The 15966-nt window shown below is 40.1% G+C and overlaps 1 protein-coding gene across 4 annotated transcripts in view; it reads right to left on the bottom strand.

Moving 5' to 3' along the window:
- Positions 1-15966, bottom strand: part of cep350 (centrosomal protein 350) — a 277088-nt gene that overhangs the window by 129353 nt on the left and 131769 nt on the right. For all 4 annotated transcript variants that reach the window (XM_073063710.1, XM_073063706.1, XM_073063707.1 and 1 more), the window contains exon 12: positions 199-1232. In XM_073063710.1, the coding sequence (XP_072919811.1) occupies positions 199-1232 (1034 nt within the window). The remainder of the gene's footprint in view (positions 1-198; positions 1233-15966) is intronic.

The raw sequence follows: 15966 nt of genomic DNA, 5'->3' as shown, positions 1-15966 counted from the left end.
TCATAATATACCCTATCTCTACGGAGACACACATGAGATCAATGTACATTTGGACTAAGCAGTAGAACACACATTGCATAACAGTGCAAGTCAGAGAAGGAAAATTAACTGGGGAGTAACGTGGATAGAGAAAGAGAGGAATTATGCATTGATTTCCAGCAAAAGGTATAAATGTGCAGGCTTACGTTAAGTCCTTACCTTTCCCACAGAACTGGTAGCTCTTTGTAAAGATGTTAATTACACTGTAAGGGCTTCCCTTGGCTAGCTCTTCCCAGGGAGCTTTGCCTTTGTATCCCTCCAATTGTAGCTGGAGAGGCTGGCATTTTTCTGCTTCTTTCTGAAATTCTACCATTGGCTGGGAAGGATTTGACACTTCTGCACAGAAATCCTTGTCCTTTAATGTTTGTGCTAATTTAGTTGGGTCTCTGGAACTTGATTGACCATCCTCCTCTGAGAGACTTCCTTCACTTAGTAGTGGCCCTTCACTGATTGAGCCCCCGCTGGAATTGAGAGAATCAAATTGATTCCTTTCTCGATTAAGCTTTTGTAGGTTTTGTTCCAGGGCCTCAAGGGACCTCTTATAGGTGCTTTCCCAAGTGACTTCCTGGCATTTTTCAGGACGCTTTGCTGAAAAATTGTCACACTGTGGCAACTCACCAAGCCTTTTACATTCATACAAATTGCCAACCCCTGGCAGCTGATCCTCATAGGTAGTGTGGCCCACATTGGGTCCTTGGATTCTCCAAATTCTGGATGAAGTATTGTCACAGCCACCGTCGCGAACAGGTGGGCTGGCCAGCTTGGGCCTGTGCCTGTCATCCCAAGAGGTCTGCAGCACGTCATGCTCAGAGTCCTGCATGTTGCCATAGTTGATGCCAGCACCTGCCAGCTTCTTTGCTTCATTCTCAATCCGATTAGAAAGGGAGGCTGCTGTTGCTTTCAGTGCCTCAATGCGGTCCAGTTTGCTTTTGTATGGGACTGTGGACTTTTGCCCAGCTAACGTGTGATCCAATGGCAAAGAGCTGGAGGGTGGGCACTGGAGGGAATGCACGTGTCCTTTTTGTGGAGCATCCTTCTGCTTTGCTGTTGTTTCAAAATCCCCGGGCAACAAACTTCGGGGTTCCAGGTTTAACAGGTGAGAGAAGAGATTAACCCCAGTAGGAGGGTGAGTTGCCTGAGCTATTGGGTTGACTTGATGAGGAGGTATCCTTGAGGGCTCCAAATGTTCATGTCTGGAAAAGAAATTCACCACAAATAAAAGTTAGGATGCCTGAACAAATGTAAGTTTTAACTGCTAGCAACAGTAACATTCACAAGTGAGAGAAAACATTGCAAATTTAAGCCATATGATCAAGAAGTCCAGTTGGAGAATTCAGTGCAGTACCAAGAAGAATGAGAACTTGGGAGTGCAGATTTTAAGTACAGTATCAGGTTAAGATTGAAGGTACAACAGCACTGTTTGGAAAAACTATTTCTCAATGATCTGATATATATTTAGTGTTCAAGGAAAGATAAAGCTCACAATACCAGATACACATATGGAAAGCCAATTCTTGGCCACATTTCTGACATTAACTTCATGGCTGCACTCAAAAGTACTGTTGAAGATAAAATCCTTTTCTTTTTCAATCTTTTTATTGATTTTTCAAAGACAAATACATAACGGTCATAATAGTACAAAGGGAGTGGGATTACATTGTTGGCAATTAACATGTGAGTAAAAACTATAGGTAACACCAATATAATTGACCTCCCAAACCCTTAATATAAACAAGATACAAAGAAATAAAAAGATGGGGAAAAAAAACCCAAATTGAAAAATCAAGAACAAAGTAAACTAAGCAAAACTAAAATTAAACTAAACAAAGCTGGGCTATTCTATTATATCAAATAAAATCATTGGTGTAGTCAACTTCATGAATAATATGAAGGAATCGGAAAAGGTCAAATTACATTCTCTGAAAGTATTGAATAAAAGGCCTCCAAGTTTCTTCAAATTTAACCAAGGGATCAAAGGCACCACTTCTAATTTTTTCTAAGTTTAAACAGGAAATGGCTTGGGAAAACCATTGAGATGTAGTTGGAGGATTCATCTCTTTCCAATTCAATAAAATAGATTTTCTAGCCACTAAAGTAGCAAATGCAATCATCTGCCGAGCTGTAGAGGGCAGATCAATCATTGGTACGCCAAAAATTGCAGCGATAGGGTGGGGTTGTAAATCAATGTGCAAAACTGTAGAGAATGTATCAAAAATATATTTCCAAAACTTTTTCAAGAGGGCAAGACCAAAACATATGAGTCAGAGAGGCTACCTCAGAATGACATCACAAATCGGATTTATATGAGAGTAAAAACGAGCTAATTTAGCTTCAGACATATGAGTCCTATATATCACTTTAAATTGAATCAACCTATGTTTAGCACAAATAGTAGAAAAGTTAACTAATTGAAAAATTTTCTCCCATTTCTCTATAGGTAAAGTAAGTTGAAGTTCCTTCTCCCATTCATTTTTAATTTTATCAGATATATCTGACTATATATTCATAATCATATCATAAATGATTGCTATTAAACCCTTTTGATAAGGGTTGAAGCCTAAAATTTTTCCCATGATATCCGCTGGATATGAAAATGGAAAAGTAGATAACATCGTATTCAAAAAATCTCTGATCTATAAGTATCTAAAAAAATGGGATCTGGGCAAATAATATTTATTAGACAACTGTTCAAAAGACATGAAACAGTTATCCAAAAATAAATCACGAAAACATATTATACCCTTCGTTTTCCATACCAAAAAGGCTTGATCCATGACAGAGGGCTGAAAGAAAAAAATTAGATATAATAGGACTTGATAAGATAAATTTATTCAAGCCAAAGAATTTACGAAACTGAAATCATATTCATGATGTATGTTTAATTATTGATTTAACCATTTGTTTATTCAATTTAGGAAGAACCAAGGGAAGCAAAGTCCCTGAGATGGAAACCAATGAAAATCCTTGTGCAGAATTACATTCAAGGTTGACCCATTGTGGACTGACAGTAATATCCACATCTTGTGTCCAAAATATTAAATATTGATTGCCTAATAATAAAATCTTAAATTCGGCAGTGCCAGGTCACCGTTCTTTTTGGATTTCTGCAAGTATTTTTTTTTTTACTTAACCTAGGATTTTTATTCTGCCATATATAACAAAATTTCAGAGTCAATAGTATCAAAAAAGGATCTAGGAATAAAGATTGGTACCACTTGGAAAAGATATAAAAATTTAGGTAAAATAATCATCTTAATAGCATTAATTCAACCAATCAGTGATATAAACAGTGAGGACCATTTAGTAAGTGATTGTTTGATTTGGTCTATTAAAGGTAAAAAATTGATGTTAAATAAATCCTCATGTTTTTTTTAGTAATCTTAACACCTAGGTAAGTAAAATAATCCGTAACCAATCTAAATGGTAAATGTCTATAAATTGGAACTTGCATATTTAAATCTTATTAAGATTCAGTTTGTAACCAGAAAAGTTACTAAACTGAGCGAAAAGGATATAACAGCAGGAATGGATTTCTCAGGATTCGAAATATATAATTAACAAATCATTTGCATATAATAACACACACAAAATGCTGGTGGAACACAGCAGGCCAGGCAGCATCTATAGGGAGAAGCGCTGTTGACGTTTCGGGCCGAGGCTCCAGCATCTGCAGATTTCCTCGTATCTGCATATAATGATAACTTATGTATCACATTCCCACGGGAAATGCCAAATACAGAAGATGAGTCACGAATAGCAATAGCTAAAGGTTCCAGAGCAATATCAAATAACAATGGGCTAAGAGAACAACCTTGCCTAGTGCCACGAAACAACTGGAAAAAAAGGAGATCTTATATTATTGGTAAGCCGTAGGGGCATAGGAGCCGTAGAGCCGTAGGAGATCTTATATTACTGAAGCCGTAGGGGCATAATATATCAATTTAACCCAAAATATAAATTGCAGGCTAAAATTAAATTTCTCAAGCACACTAAATAAGTATGGCCATTCAATCCTATCAAACGCTTTCTCGGCATCCAATGAGATGACACATTCTGGAGTTCTAGATGAGGGAGTATAAACAATATTCATTCATCTCCAAATATTAAAGGACGAATAGCGGTTTTTAATATATCCAGTCTGATCAACAGAAATAATTTGAGGCAATACATTCTCCAATCTAGGTGCCACTATTTTTGAAAAGATCTTAGAATCTACATTCAAATAAGGATGTAGGCCTATATGATGTGCATTCAGTAGGATCTTTACCTTTTTTTTTAGAATTAAGGAAATAGAGGCACAATAAAAAGATTGTGGTAATTTACCTATAAATAATGCATCCTTAAAGATTCTGAATAACCAGGGAGAAAGTATAGTTGAGAAGGATTTAAAAAATTCTACTGTATAACCATCTGGGCCAGGTGCTTAACCTGAATTCATCAAAGAAATAGCATCTTTTATTTCTTGGTCCGTAATAGGAGCACCAAATACTAAACGTTCATTAGCTGATAACATTCAATTTCCTTAAGAATTTGTGCATTATAGTGGGGTCATAAGGAGATTCTGATTGATATAAGGAGGTGTGAAATTCTTGAAAAGATTTGTTTATCTCATCATGATCAACCATCATAGTTCCACCTCGTTTACGAATTTTAATAATCTGACGTTTAATCGAAGCAGATTTCAATTGACTAGCTAATAGTTTACCAGATTTATCACCGGGTATATAAAAATGACTCCTAGACTTAATTAATTGATTTTCAATCGAGGATGTTAAAAGTAAACTATGCTCCATTTGAAGTTCGACCCTTTTTTTAAAATACAAAGCTCCTGACAAGGAGCAATAGAGTATATCTTGTCAATTGCTTTAATCTTATCAACCAACATACAAATATCTTTATTAATTCGCTTTTTCAGTCCAGCACAATATGAGATAATCTGTCCAGGGATGTATGCTTTAAAAGTATCCCTTAAACCCCGGTGGAAATTTCTTCCGTAGAGTTTGTTGAAAACAAGAAATCAATCTGCTCCTTAATGAAATTCACAAAGTCCAAGTCTTGTAGTAATACAGAATTGAATCGCTGTTGTCCAAAACTAGGTGTATCCATTGTTATGAATGTGCCACAACTTTGAGGGGCCGAAGGGTACAAAGTAGCCCCCTCCTTTTTGAGAATCGCAAGATCGCTATTAATTCGGGTCTAGGACCCAGGAAATGAGAGAGAGACGTCCAGAATATCCAGAATACACAGGGTTTGGAATGTGTCCTGGCCTCAGCAAGACGGAACCATTGATAACGGCTATTGTCTCTTGGAGACAGAATTGTGTATTGAGTACTGTACTATTCATTGAAACCCATCAGGAGATAACCAGAGTGGGCTGGTTAAGGGATTGCATCATCCCAACCTGAATGACATCTGAGACCCCGTGAGTAAGGATAAAAGAGGGAACAACCCCTTTAGACGCACCAGAAGAAACGCTAGAAATCCTGTGACAGCGTTTAATAGCGAACGCCGGTGGGACTCGCGTGCGTCCTTTCCCTTTGCCTGGGATTGGCGGCCTTACCACGGAAGAACAGCTTAGCTAAAGGAGTGAACGGCCACACCAACGGGACTTCTGACTAATCGAAATCATAAAAGGAAAGCCGGCAAGTTTCTAAAAATCTCTCTCTCTCCAAACAAAAAGGCTGCAGCCTGAATGAACTGAGTGACTTCTTTATTTCCATCGGACAATACATTATCCCCTAGACAACGATAGAGCATATTTCTTATTGATTATTATTATACCCGCACTTTTAGATTTAGTATTGACGACGTATATTATCTGTATGTTCGCACTGATATTATTTTTGTGTATTTTTACTAATAAATACTGTTAAAAATAGTACCATCAGACTTCAACGGACCTCTCTATCTTTGCTGGTAAGTGACCCAGTTACGGGGTTCGTAACACCATTAATTTAATACAGTTTCAGGGGCACATGGTCAGAGATAGCAATGGAATCGTAACTGCAGTCAGTAACAGAGAGAATTAAACGAGAGTCAATAAAAAAGTAGTCAATTCTAGAATAACTGTGATAAACATGGGAAAAGAATGAAAACTCTTTTTCCTTTAGATGTGAAAACCTCCAAATTTCTAAAATTCCAAAATCAAGCATAAAGGAATTAATAACGGTTGCCGATTTATTCGTAAGTGCCTGATTAGACTTAGATCTATCCATTGAAGGATTTAAACAGCAATTAAAATCTCCTCCCATTATCAACATATAGACATTTAAATTGGGAAGGGATGTGAATAAGTGTTTAAAAAATTCAGGATAGTCAATATTTGGAGCATAAACATTAACCATAACCACTTTTTTATTACAGAGCAGGCCAGTGATTAACAAAAATCTACCATTCGGATCCGAAATTGTTTCGTAGTGAACAAATGAAATTGAAGAAGCTATAAAAATAGAAACTCCTTTCACTTTAGCCTGGGAATTTGAATGGTATTGCTGACCTTTCCAAAACCTAAAAAAATGCTGATTATCAAGTCAAGTCACTTTTATTGCCATTTCGACCATAACTGCTGGTACAATACATAGTAAAAATGAGAAAGTTTTTTCAGGACCATGGTGTTACCTGACACAGTACTGAACTAGACTGAACTATGTAAAAAAAAACACAGCAAAAAAAAACTAGACTACAGACCTACCCAGGACTGCATAAAGTGCACAAAACAGTGCAGGCATTACAATAAATAATAAACAAGACAATAGGGCAGTAAGTTGTCAGTCCAGGCCCTGGGTATTGAGGAGTGTGACAGCTTGGGGAAAGAAACTGTTACATAGTCTGGTTGTGAGAGCCCGCATGCTTCGGTGCCTTTTTCCAGACGGCAGGAGGGAGAAGAGTTTGTATGAGGGGTGCGTGGGGTCCTTCATAATGCTGTTTGCTTTGCAGATGCAGTGTGTAGTGTAAATGTCCGTGATGGCGGGAAGAGACCCCGATGATCTCAGCTGACCTCACTACCTGCTGCAGGGTCTTGCGATCCGAGATGGTGCAATTTCCGAACCAGGCAGTGATACAGCTGCTCAGGATATTCTCAATACAAGCCCTGTAGAATGTGATGAGGATGGGGGGGGGTGGGAGACAGACTTTCCTCAGCCTTCGCAGAAAGTAGAGACTCTGCTGGGCTTTCTTTGCTATGAAGCTGGTGATGAGGGACCAGGTGAGATTCTCCGCCAGGTGAATACCAAGAAATTTGGTGCTCTTAACGATCTCTACCAAGAAGCTGTCGATGTTCAGTGGGGAGTGGTCGCTCTGTGCCCTCCGGAAGTTAACGACCATCTCTTTTGTTTTGTTCAAATTCAGACACAGGTTGTTGGCTCTGCACCAGTCCATTAGCCGCTGCACCTCCTCTCTGTAAGCTGACTCATCGTTCTTGCTGATGAGACCCACCACGGTCATGTCATCGGCGAGCCTGATGATGTCGTTCGAGCTGTGTATCGCAGCACAGTCATGGGTCAACAGAGTGGACTGAGCACACAGCCCTGGGGAGCTCCCGTGCTCAGTGTGATGGTGTTGGAGATGCAGCTCCCGATCTGGACTGACTGAGGTCTCCCAGTCAGGAAGTCTAGGATCCAGTTGCAGAGGGAGGTGTTCAGGCCCAGTAGGCTCAGCTTTCCAATCAGTTTCTGGAGGATGATTGTGTTGAATGCTGAACTAAAGTCTATGAACAGCATCCGAACATACGTGTCTTTTTTGTCCAGGTAGGTTAGGGCCAGGTGGAGGGTGATGTCAATGGCGTCATCTGTTGAGCAGTTGGGACGGTATGTAAACTGCAGGGGGTCCAGTGAGGAGGGCAGCAGGGTCTTGATGTGCCTCATGACGAGCCTCTGGAAACACTTCATGATGATGGATGTGAGTGCAGCGGGACGGTAGTCATTCAGGCAGGACACTGAAGATTTCTTTGGCACGGGGACAATGGTGGCAGCCTTGAAGCACGTTGGAACGGTTGGGCTGCTCAGGGAGATGTTGAAAATGTCAGTGAGAACATCTGCTAGCTGGTCTGCACATCCTCTCAGCAATCTACTAGTAATGTTGTTTGGTCCAGCAGCCTTCCTTGGGTTGACCCTGCACAGGGTTCTACTCACATTGGCCACGGTGAGACACAGACCTGGTCATTTGTAGGAGGGGTGGACTTCCTTGCCACTACAGCATTTTCTGCCTCAAAACAGGTGTAAAAGTTATTCAGCACATCTGGGAGGGAGGCATCACCCGCACACAGGTTATGTTGTCTTGTAATTGGTGATGTCCTGGATGCCCTTCCACATGCGCCTCGTGTCGCTGCTGTCCTGGAAGTGGCTTTGGATTCACTGGGCATGTGCATGCTTTGCCCCTCTGATGGCCCGGGACAGTTTGGCACTTGCTGTTGATAGGGCTGCCGTGTTGCCTGCTCTGATGGTGGAGTCACGGGTCCTCAGCAGCGCATGCACCTCCGCGGTCATCCGTGGCTTCTGGTTAGCGTGTATAGTGATGGTCTTGGACAGAGTAACATCATCAATGCACTTGCTGATGTAGCTGGTCACTGATGCTGTGTACTCCTCTAAGTTGGTAGAGTTGCCATCGGTTGCAGCCTCCCTGAACATGTGCCAGTCAGTGTGCTCAAAGCAGTCTTGAAGAGCAGAGATGGCTCCTGCTGGCCAGGTTTTCACCTGCTTCTGAACTGGTCTGGAGCACCTGACAAGTGGTCTGTATGCTGGGATTAGCATAACAGAGATGTGATCTGAGTAACCGAGACGGGGGCAGGGGTCTGCCCAGTACGCATCGGGGATGTTTATATAAACCAGGTCCAACGCGTTCTCCCCCCTCTTTGCAAAGTCCACATGCTGATGGAATTTGGGGAGCACTTACTTCTGGTTTGCGTGGTTAAAATCACCGGTGACAATAAACAGTCCATCAGGGTGTGCTTTCTGCAGTTTGCTAATAACCTCGTACAGTTCACAGAGTGCCTCCTTAGCATTAGCGCTGGGGGAAATGTACACACTGAATATAAGGACAGAGGTGAATTCCTGTGGCAAATAAAATGGTCTGCATCTAACAGCCACTAACTCCACTACTGATGAGCAGTATCTGGAAACCAGCACAGAGTTCTTACACTATTCCGTATTGATGTAAACACACAAGCCACCACCGCAAGTCTTACTGGAGAGAGTTGCGTCCCTGTCCGCTCGTAACAAGGTGAGCTCATCCAGCTGAATGGTGGAGACCGAAATTCCAACTCCCGCCGAGTATTTCATTGGAGTCGGATGTAGTTCAATTTATTGTCCAGGGAGCGGACACTGGAGAGCAGAATGGACGAGGAGAGCCAGCCAGCCTGGGTTTGCTTTTTGCCTGGCACGGACCCCTGCCCACTTGCCTCGCTTCTGCTTCCTCGCATGAGTTTCTTGTGCAAAGATAATATGGGCATTCATTCTGTGGAATACCTTAAAATTTTTTTTTCGTTTAATCGGAAGATTTAAACTGTTTGAATTCCACGAAACAAAATTAATAATCTTATCCATCACAGTAAAACCAGTAATATGGTACGTAAAGGGTTAACTAGAATACAAACTCGAACTCGAAAGAGGAAAAAAGATTCAAAGAGGAACTGGAAGTTATGACATATCGGACATTTTAGTAGTTTTGAATTAGCCCAAGTGAAAAAATTTAATCTAAAAAGAGAGAAATCCCCTCCCTCCACCCATAAAGACCGGGATATAAGCCAGAGATTGTCCAAGAGATAAGTTAAAGCTAATTCTACCCCCATCTCTCCTGATGGCAGCCCAAAAGATAAAAGTTTTTAAAGAAAAGCTACCCATAATTCAAAAAATATGATGAAAATTATCAAAAAAAGAGCAAGAAAAACAACTGCGATTTTTAAAAAAAGTCTTAAATCATAAAACAGTACTAAGATACTAGTATTTCAGAAAAAAGAGAAAATAAGTGCCAGTTCATGTTGATTATTTTCACGCATAAACAATTGAAAATGACGCAGTTAGAAAATAAGGTCTTATGGGAAGAAGAAAGCAGGGTGACATCTTAAAATGTAAAAAGAGAGCGAATGTATCTCCGTTCAAAAAAAAAGAAATCGAACACCAAAACATCTACTAAATAGTTTCAAAAAATTAAAAAAAAACAGAATCCCAAAAGGGAACAGAAAAGTTATCCTAGAAATACTAAAAATACCTACAGTACCAACCAAAAAAGAGAACCCTCGCATTCTAACTGACCTGACCAGTAAGCTGGTAAATAGCTTAAAAATTTAAAAACCAAAAAAAAACCTTAATTAGGCCGTAGCAGAGGAAGGTTGGTGGTTGAAAAATTTTTGAGCTTCATTTAATGACTTAAAGAGACAACAGGAATTACCAGAGAGGACGATTCTCAATCTGGCAGGGAACAGCAGGGCTGGTTTGAGACCCATTCAAGAAAATTCCGACATTAGAGGCTTATACGCCATTCGTTCTTTCAGAACCTCGGGGCTGAAATCTTCAATGAAGCGGAATTTGAAACCTTTAAATTCGAACATGCCTTTCCGCCAAGCAAAGCAAATCAGACGTTCCTTGATATGAGCACAATGGAGACGAATAATTACTGGCCATGGTCTATTAGATTTTGGACATAATGAGCAATGAACGCGGTCGATTAACGGAGAGTCGTCCAGAACTTCTGTGCCAAACACATCGAATAAAAATTGAGAAAAGAACTTGATAGGATCACCCTCCTCAACATCTTCAGGGAGCCCGATTAGCCATAGATTCTTTCTTCAAGATCGATTTTCAAGGTTGGTAACTTTAAATTTATAACGATCTAGCTGTTGAGACATTGAAACTAAATTTTGTTCCAGAGTTGCAATCTTTCAGTCTCTTTGCTGAGCACCTTCATGAAGTTCTGAAATTGCTGCTTGCTGCAGTTCAAATTCACGTTTAAGCGATCTAAAATTATCCTCAACTGTCTTCAAAATTCCTTCGAACACGGCAAATTTTTAAGTTTATCATCTATAAGTTTCCACATTGTTTCAAAAGTTAACGGAGGCTGCTTAGAGTGTTTAGAGTAGCAATCTTTTTTTCCATTAGGATCCAAATCTTTCCCAGTTTTTGCTTCTCGTGATCTGGTATTCATTTCCAACGAATTAAAGTCAAAGTCCAAAAAAAATCTATAACATAAGCCTTTTAGTGTAGGTATAAAAGAGAGTAAATAAGGGTGGCTACAGGTAATAAAAGTAAAGGGAATGAAGCGAAGCCAAATTGAATCTCACTCCAGGAGTGTCACCAGAAGTCTGAAGATAATATCCAATTTCATTCGATCCAACAACATTCGAAATATAACCAAGTTCTGCCTGCAGAAACATCTTTAAACCATGTCACTTTTGTGCATCTAATGTCAACTAACACCTATTTATTTGTAATATTGTGCTTTGCACTGAAGTAAATGCAAAATAAAAAAAATAAAACCATTTGTTGGATTGACAAAGCTCTTAGAATCACTCACTTCATGAAGTTAACTTTCCCCTTGATTAGCTTATCTTGAATAAAGCAAACAATTTTTGATGGGTGATGAAATTTACAGCTCCAAGAATCATGTTCCCTTGTATTTTGTAACTTTAACCCACAAGTCACTATGAGCCTTTCCTTCACTATCAATCCAACTGTAATAAGCATCCTCAGAGGGGTCCATAACCATGGAGGTCATTTCCATTCATCAGTAGGTGGACCACAATTGACTACAGCATGACAATTCATCCAGCCACATCAGCTTCACTCAGATGCTTTGTTAATTATTTGCCCTCTTATTCACTCCTATGCAATGTTGTCCCTGATAATCAATTGCTTCTCAAATATGACAGTCCCATCAGATGAACAGCTATAAATTCTTGTTTTAATTGCACATCATAAGAACAAATAATTCACAGAAAGGGATGGGCGTTCTCAGTTCCTCGAGCTTGTTTCATTATTTAATAAGATCACATCACTCCCTGTCTTAAAAGTATTGAAAACTCTCACAATCAAAGAGTGGCAGAAACAAGAGTTCCAAAGAATAACCAAGTCTATGTTCACCCATAAGAGCAAATACCCTCTCTGGATCCACAATGTTAATTCCACTCAGCATCTTAATTTTCAATTGACCCCTTCTCCAGCTGATGCAAGTTTAGCCTGTCTTTTCCTTACAAGTCATTCCACTCATTTTAGGTACTGATCTTGTAAACCTTCTTGGAACTGCTTCCAATAAATGACATCCCTCCTTGCTACAGACTTCACTATAAATGTGGTCTCATCAATGTCCCACGTAACAAATAATAAATGCAGCAAATCGAGCACTAATCCATCAACTGGATCGGTGAAGTATAGTTCAGGATAAAATGTTGCACTGCTAGGATGGACATATTAGTTTTGGCTATATAGAACAACTGCCCTAAAGAACAATCCTAAAAACATCCATTAGGTCCATCCTACAGAGATGTCTCCCAACTTTAACCACAATTCACTTTTTCTACCAATCCACCAGTGATCCTGCCCACTTATTCATTTTGTAAGGCAAAGACCTTTACTCTTAGCTATCACCAACACCTTACACATGCGTGCTACTTGTGCCAGCTTCCTTCATGCAAAACACAGCCTGCTCTTTTCCAACATTCCTTTTTCCTGGAATGCAATGCTGCATTGAGCTGTGAAAATCAATGAATTACATGTTTACCGACTCTGGACAGCAGATGCCATGTCCCAACCTGAAATTTTGCCACTGCACAGCTGCAAACGAAAGCTCACTACTTTGCAACTCCATGAAATTATTTGGTCTTGTCACAAAGTAATGGTCTAGAACCAAGCAAGGTTCAGGATGTTAGTTAAACAAGCCAATTTAGCTGTGCAGAGTCCTACACCTAATTCAATAGCTTTGATCATTCTTAACACATCATTCTAACATTCTTTCATGTAACAGTTTAATTTCATACATGGCAATACTACCAAAATGTTCTTACCAGTTGTGCACCAACTCGGCCCTAAATAATTTCTGTGGAATTTTAACTGTTTGCACAATTGTAAGCACAATTGTAACATGGTCTCCTCACACCACCTCAACAGCTTCACTTAAATGCTACAAAGCACAAAATTTTTCAAAAGCGCTCGATTTGAGACTCCTGATTCAATTTGGAGAATTCTCAATGCATTTGACTGTATCAAACAATCAAACTGGAAATATTCTATTGCAGTTCAAGGGGCAGCTTAAAGATTGTGAAAGCATCACTTGGTTTTTTTTTTGCAACTGCTGGTCAAAAACTGGATAATACTCAAATACTTCAGCCAATAAAACTTCTTTGGAAGGCTTAATTAAGGGTGGATACACATGAGCACTTAAATGAGAACTATAACTAACATAACATAAATGGTTCAAGATTGAGTTCTGAAAATGGATTAGACACTTGATGGTCAAAGTGGACACAGTAGGCCAATGATTCTATGACTAAATTAAAAGAGGTAAACAAATTGATGTCAATTGCACAGATACACAGATGAAAGGGCTGAGAGTTTAGAAATAGGAATGCTTTGTTAAAATTATATGGGATGATGGTGATGTCACTCTTGGAATACTCTGCACACTTTTGGTCTCCTTATCTAAGGAAGGATGTTGTAGGCTTCGAGGCCACCAAAAAGAGATTCACTAGACTAATTCATAGGATGAGAGGACTGCCCTATCAAGAGAGGCTAAACAGTTTGACAATACAAGGCACTGCAGATGCTGGAATCTGGAACATCAAACAATGTGCTGGAGGAACTCAGCAGGTCTTGCAACAATTGGGAAAGGAAAGAAATCGCCAACTTCTTGGGTCAAAACTCTGCATCAGAATTGATGCATAGTTTTGTGTCTGTATCAGGGGTTCCCACCTTTTTTATGCCTTGGACCAATACCATGAAGCAAGGAGTCTGTCGACCCCAGGCTGGCAATCCCTGGTCTCTGGAGTTCATAGGAATAGGGGTAGGGGGGTGGGTGATGGGACCAATCCTACTGAAACAAAAGATGTTAAGGGGCATGGCATGGTATAAGACAAGACATTTTCAGTAGTGGGAAACTCTAGGTCAAGGGGGCATGGATTCAAGATTAGGACCTACCATTTAAAACCAAGAAATGTAGACATTTCTTCCTGCATAGGGTGGTGAATTCTGGACTTCTCTGCTTCAGAGATTTGTGGATGCTAACTCATCAGAAGGGCTAGTGGATACATTTTTGAATATGGCAGGAGCTGGAGGTAGGCTTCAGACACCTCCTGTGGTCTAGGCTGAGGGAACTTCAAAAAGACAACACTCACACTTTTCTCTTCTAACGAACAGTGAGATTAATGAGGAAAATATAATAGTTATCTATCGTTAAATAAAAATCCAACATTAGAGTAAATAGAAAATGCTAAAAACAGTCTGGTCAGACAGCATCCAAGGCTCTCTGACCTCTGAGCATTTTCAGCTTTCATTTCTGGTTTTTCAGCTGACAATTCAGTTTCAGATACACCATATCCTCGTTATATGCGGATTCAGTTATGCGAGCAACATATTTCTACCAACATCTCCTTATATGCGTCCAAAACTCAGTTATATGCAAGGAGCACTGCTTTCCCGCCAATATAAGTCATATGTGCACGTCTCCCAGTCTCACTCCCGCCAGTCTTGCATTGGTTTTGGTAAAGTATGGATGCGCAATCTTGCGCTCTTAAACTTTTGTTGGTTTTATCTACGGTGCAGTGTTTTGTGCTTGAAATATTTAACTATGCCTCCTAAGCATCCAATGTCATGTCCAGGGCCATCAGCTGAACGGCACAGAACCACTTTAACACTTGAAAAAAAATGTTGGAAATTACAAACAGCACGGCATCAGCTGAAGGTACACACAGCTCTGGGACGCTACTGCTGGGAACAGAATCTTGCCTTTAAAGTTCTTTTGTTGCTTGACAATGCGTCAGCCCATCCTAAGGATTTGGACAGCATTCATCTTAACATAACAGTGCATTTCCTGCCCCCTAACACAATATCGCTGATTCAACCACTCGACCAAGGTGTGATCCACATTCAATACATATTTTTTTAAGGCGAACTATCTCAGATGCTGCAAGCAACAGACGATTTTGAAAATCCCGGGAGTTTACCCACGGTGAGGGAATGGTGGAAGTCGGAACACTTGGCACAAATGGCGATGGACATGGACCCAAGTTTAGAAGAGAGTCAGCATTTAAGTCGTTCCCTGCTGTCAACCCTTCTTTCCTACAAGCAAATTTATGCTGAAAAACAAAATGCTGCCAAGCAAACAACCCTCACCACTTTATTCAAAACGGTGTCATCTCCTGCTGCCGGGAGTTCTAAAAGTTCTGTGAGTCTTCCTTCACCCCTTGCTATGCTTGATACGATCCCGACACCATAACACCCACTCATCTCCCGGAGCGATCACACCTGCCACTGTTGGTGAGTGCTGTACACCCTAGTATGTTAATTTTCTATGATTTATTACATTGACTATTAACTTAAATTGATGAAATATAATATAAATGTGCATTGTGGTACTGCTTTTGTGTTGCATTGGTATGAAAATGTGAATAAATTACAGATAAAACATATTCAGAAAGCTCTCTGGAACGCATCCCTATTTTCTCCATTTAAAATGATTATTCACATTATGCGATTTCACATTATGCGTCCACTGCAAGGAACGCGTAACAAGGATAGGGTGTACTGAAGTTAATTGGCCTACAACTACCGTAGATTCCGGACTACAGAGCGCACCTGATTAAAAGCCGCTGGCTCTAATTTTAGAAAGAAAATCAATTTTTTACTTGTACAGGCCGCACCGGATTTTCGGCCGCAGGTGTCCCACGTTGTAATATGAGATATTTACACAGAAAGATATTACACGTGTTGGGCTTCAAATTCTGCC

The sequence above is a fragment of the Hemitrygon akajei genome, chromosome 12 (assembly GCF_048418815.1).
Source record: "Hemitrygon akajei chromosome 12, sHemAka1.3, whole genome shotgun sequence".
NCBI classification, from domain to species: Eukaryota; Metazoa; Chordata; class Chondrichthyes; order Myliobatiformes; family Dasyatidae; genus Hemitrygon; species Hemitrygon akajei.
This window is presented reverse-complemented; position numbering and strand designations above follow the sequence as displayed.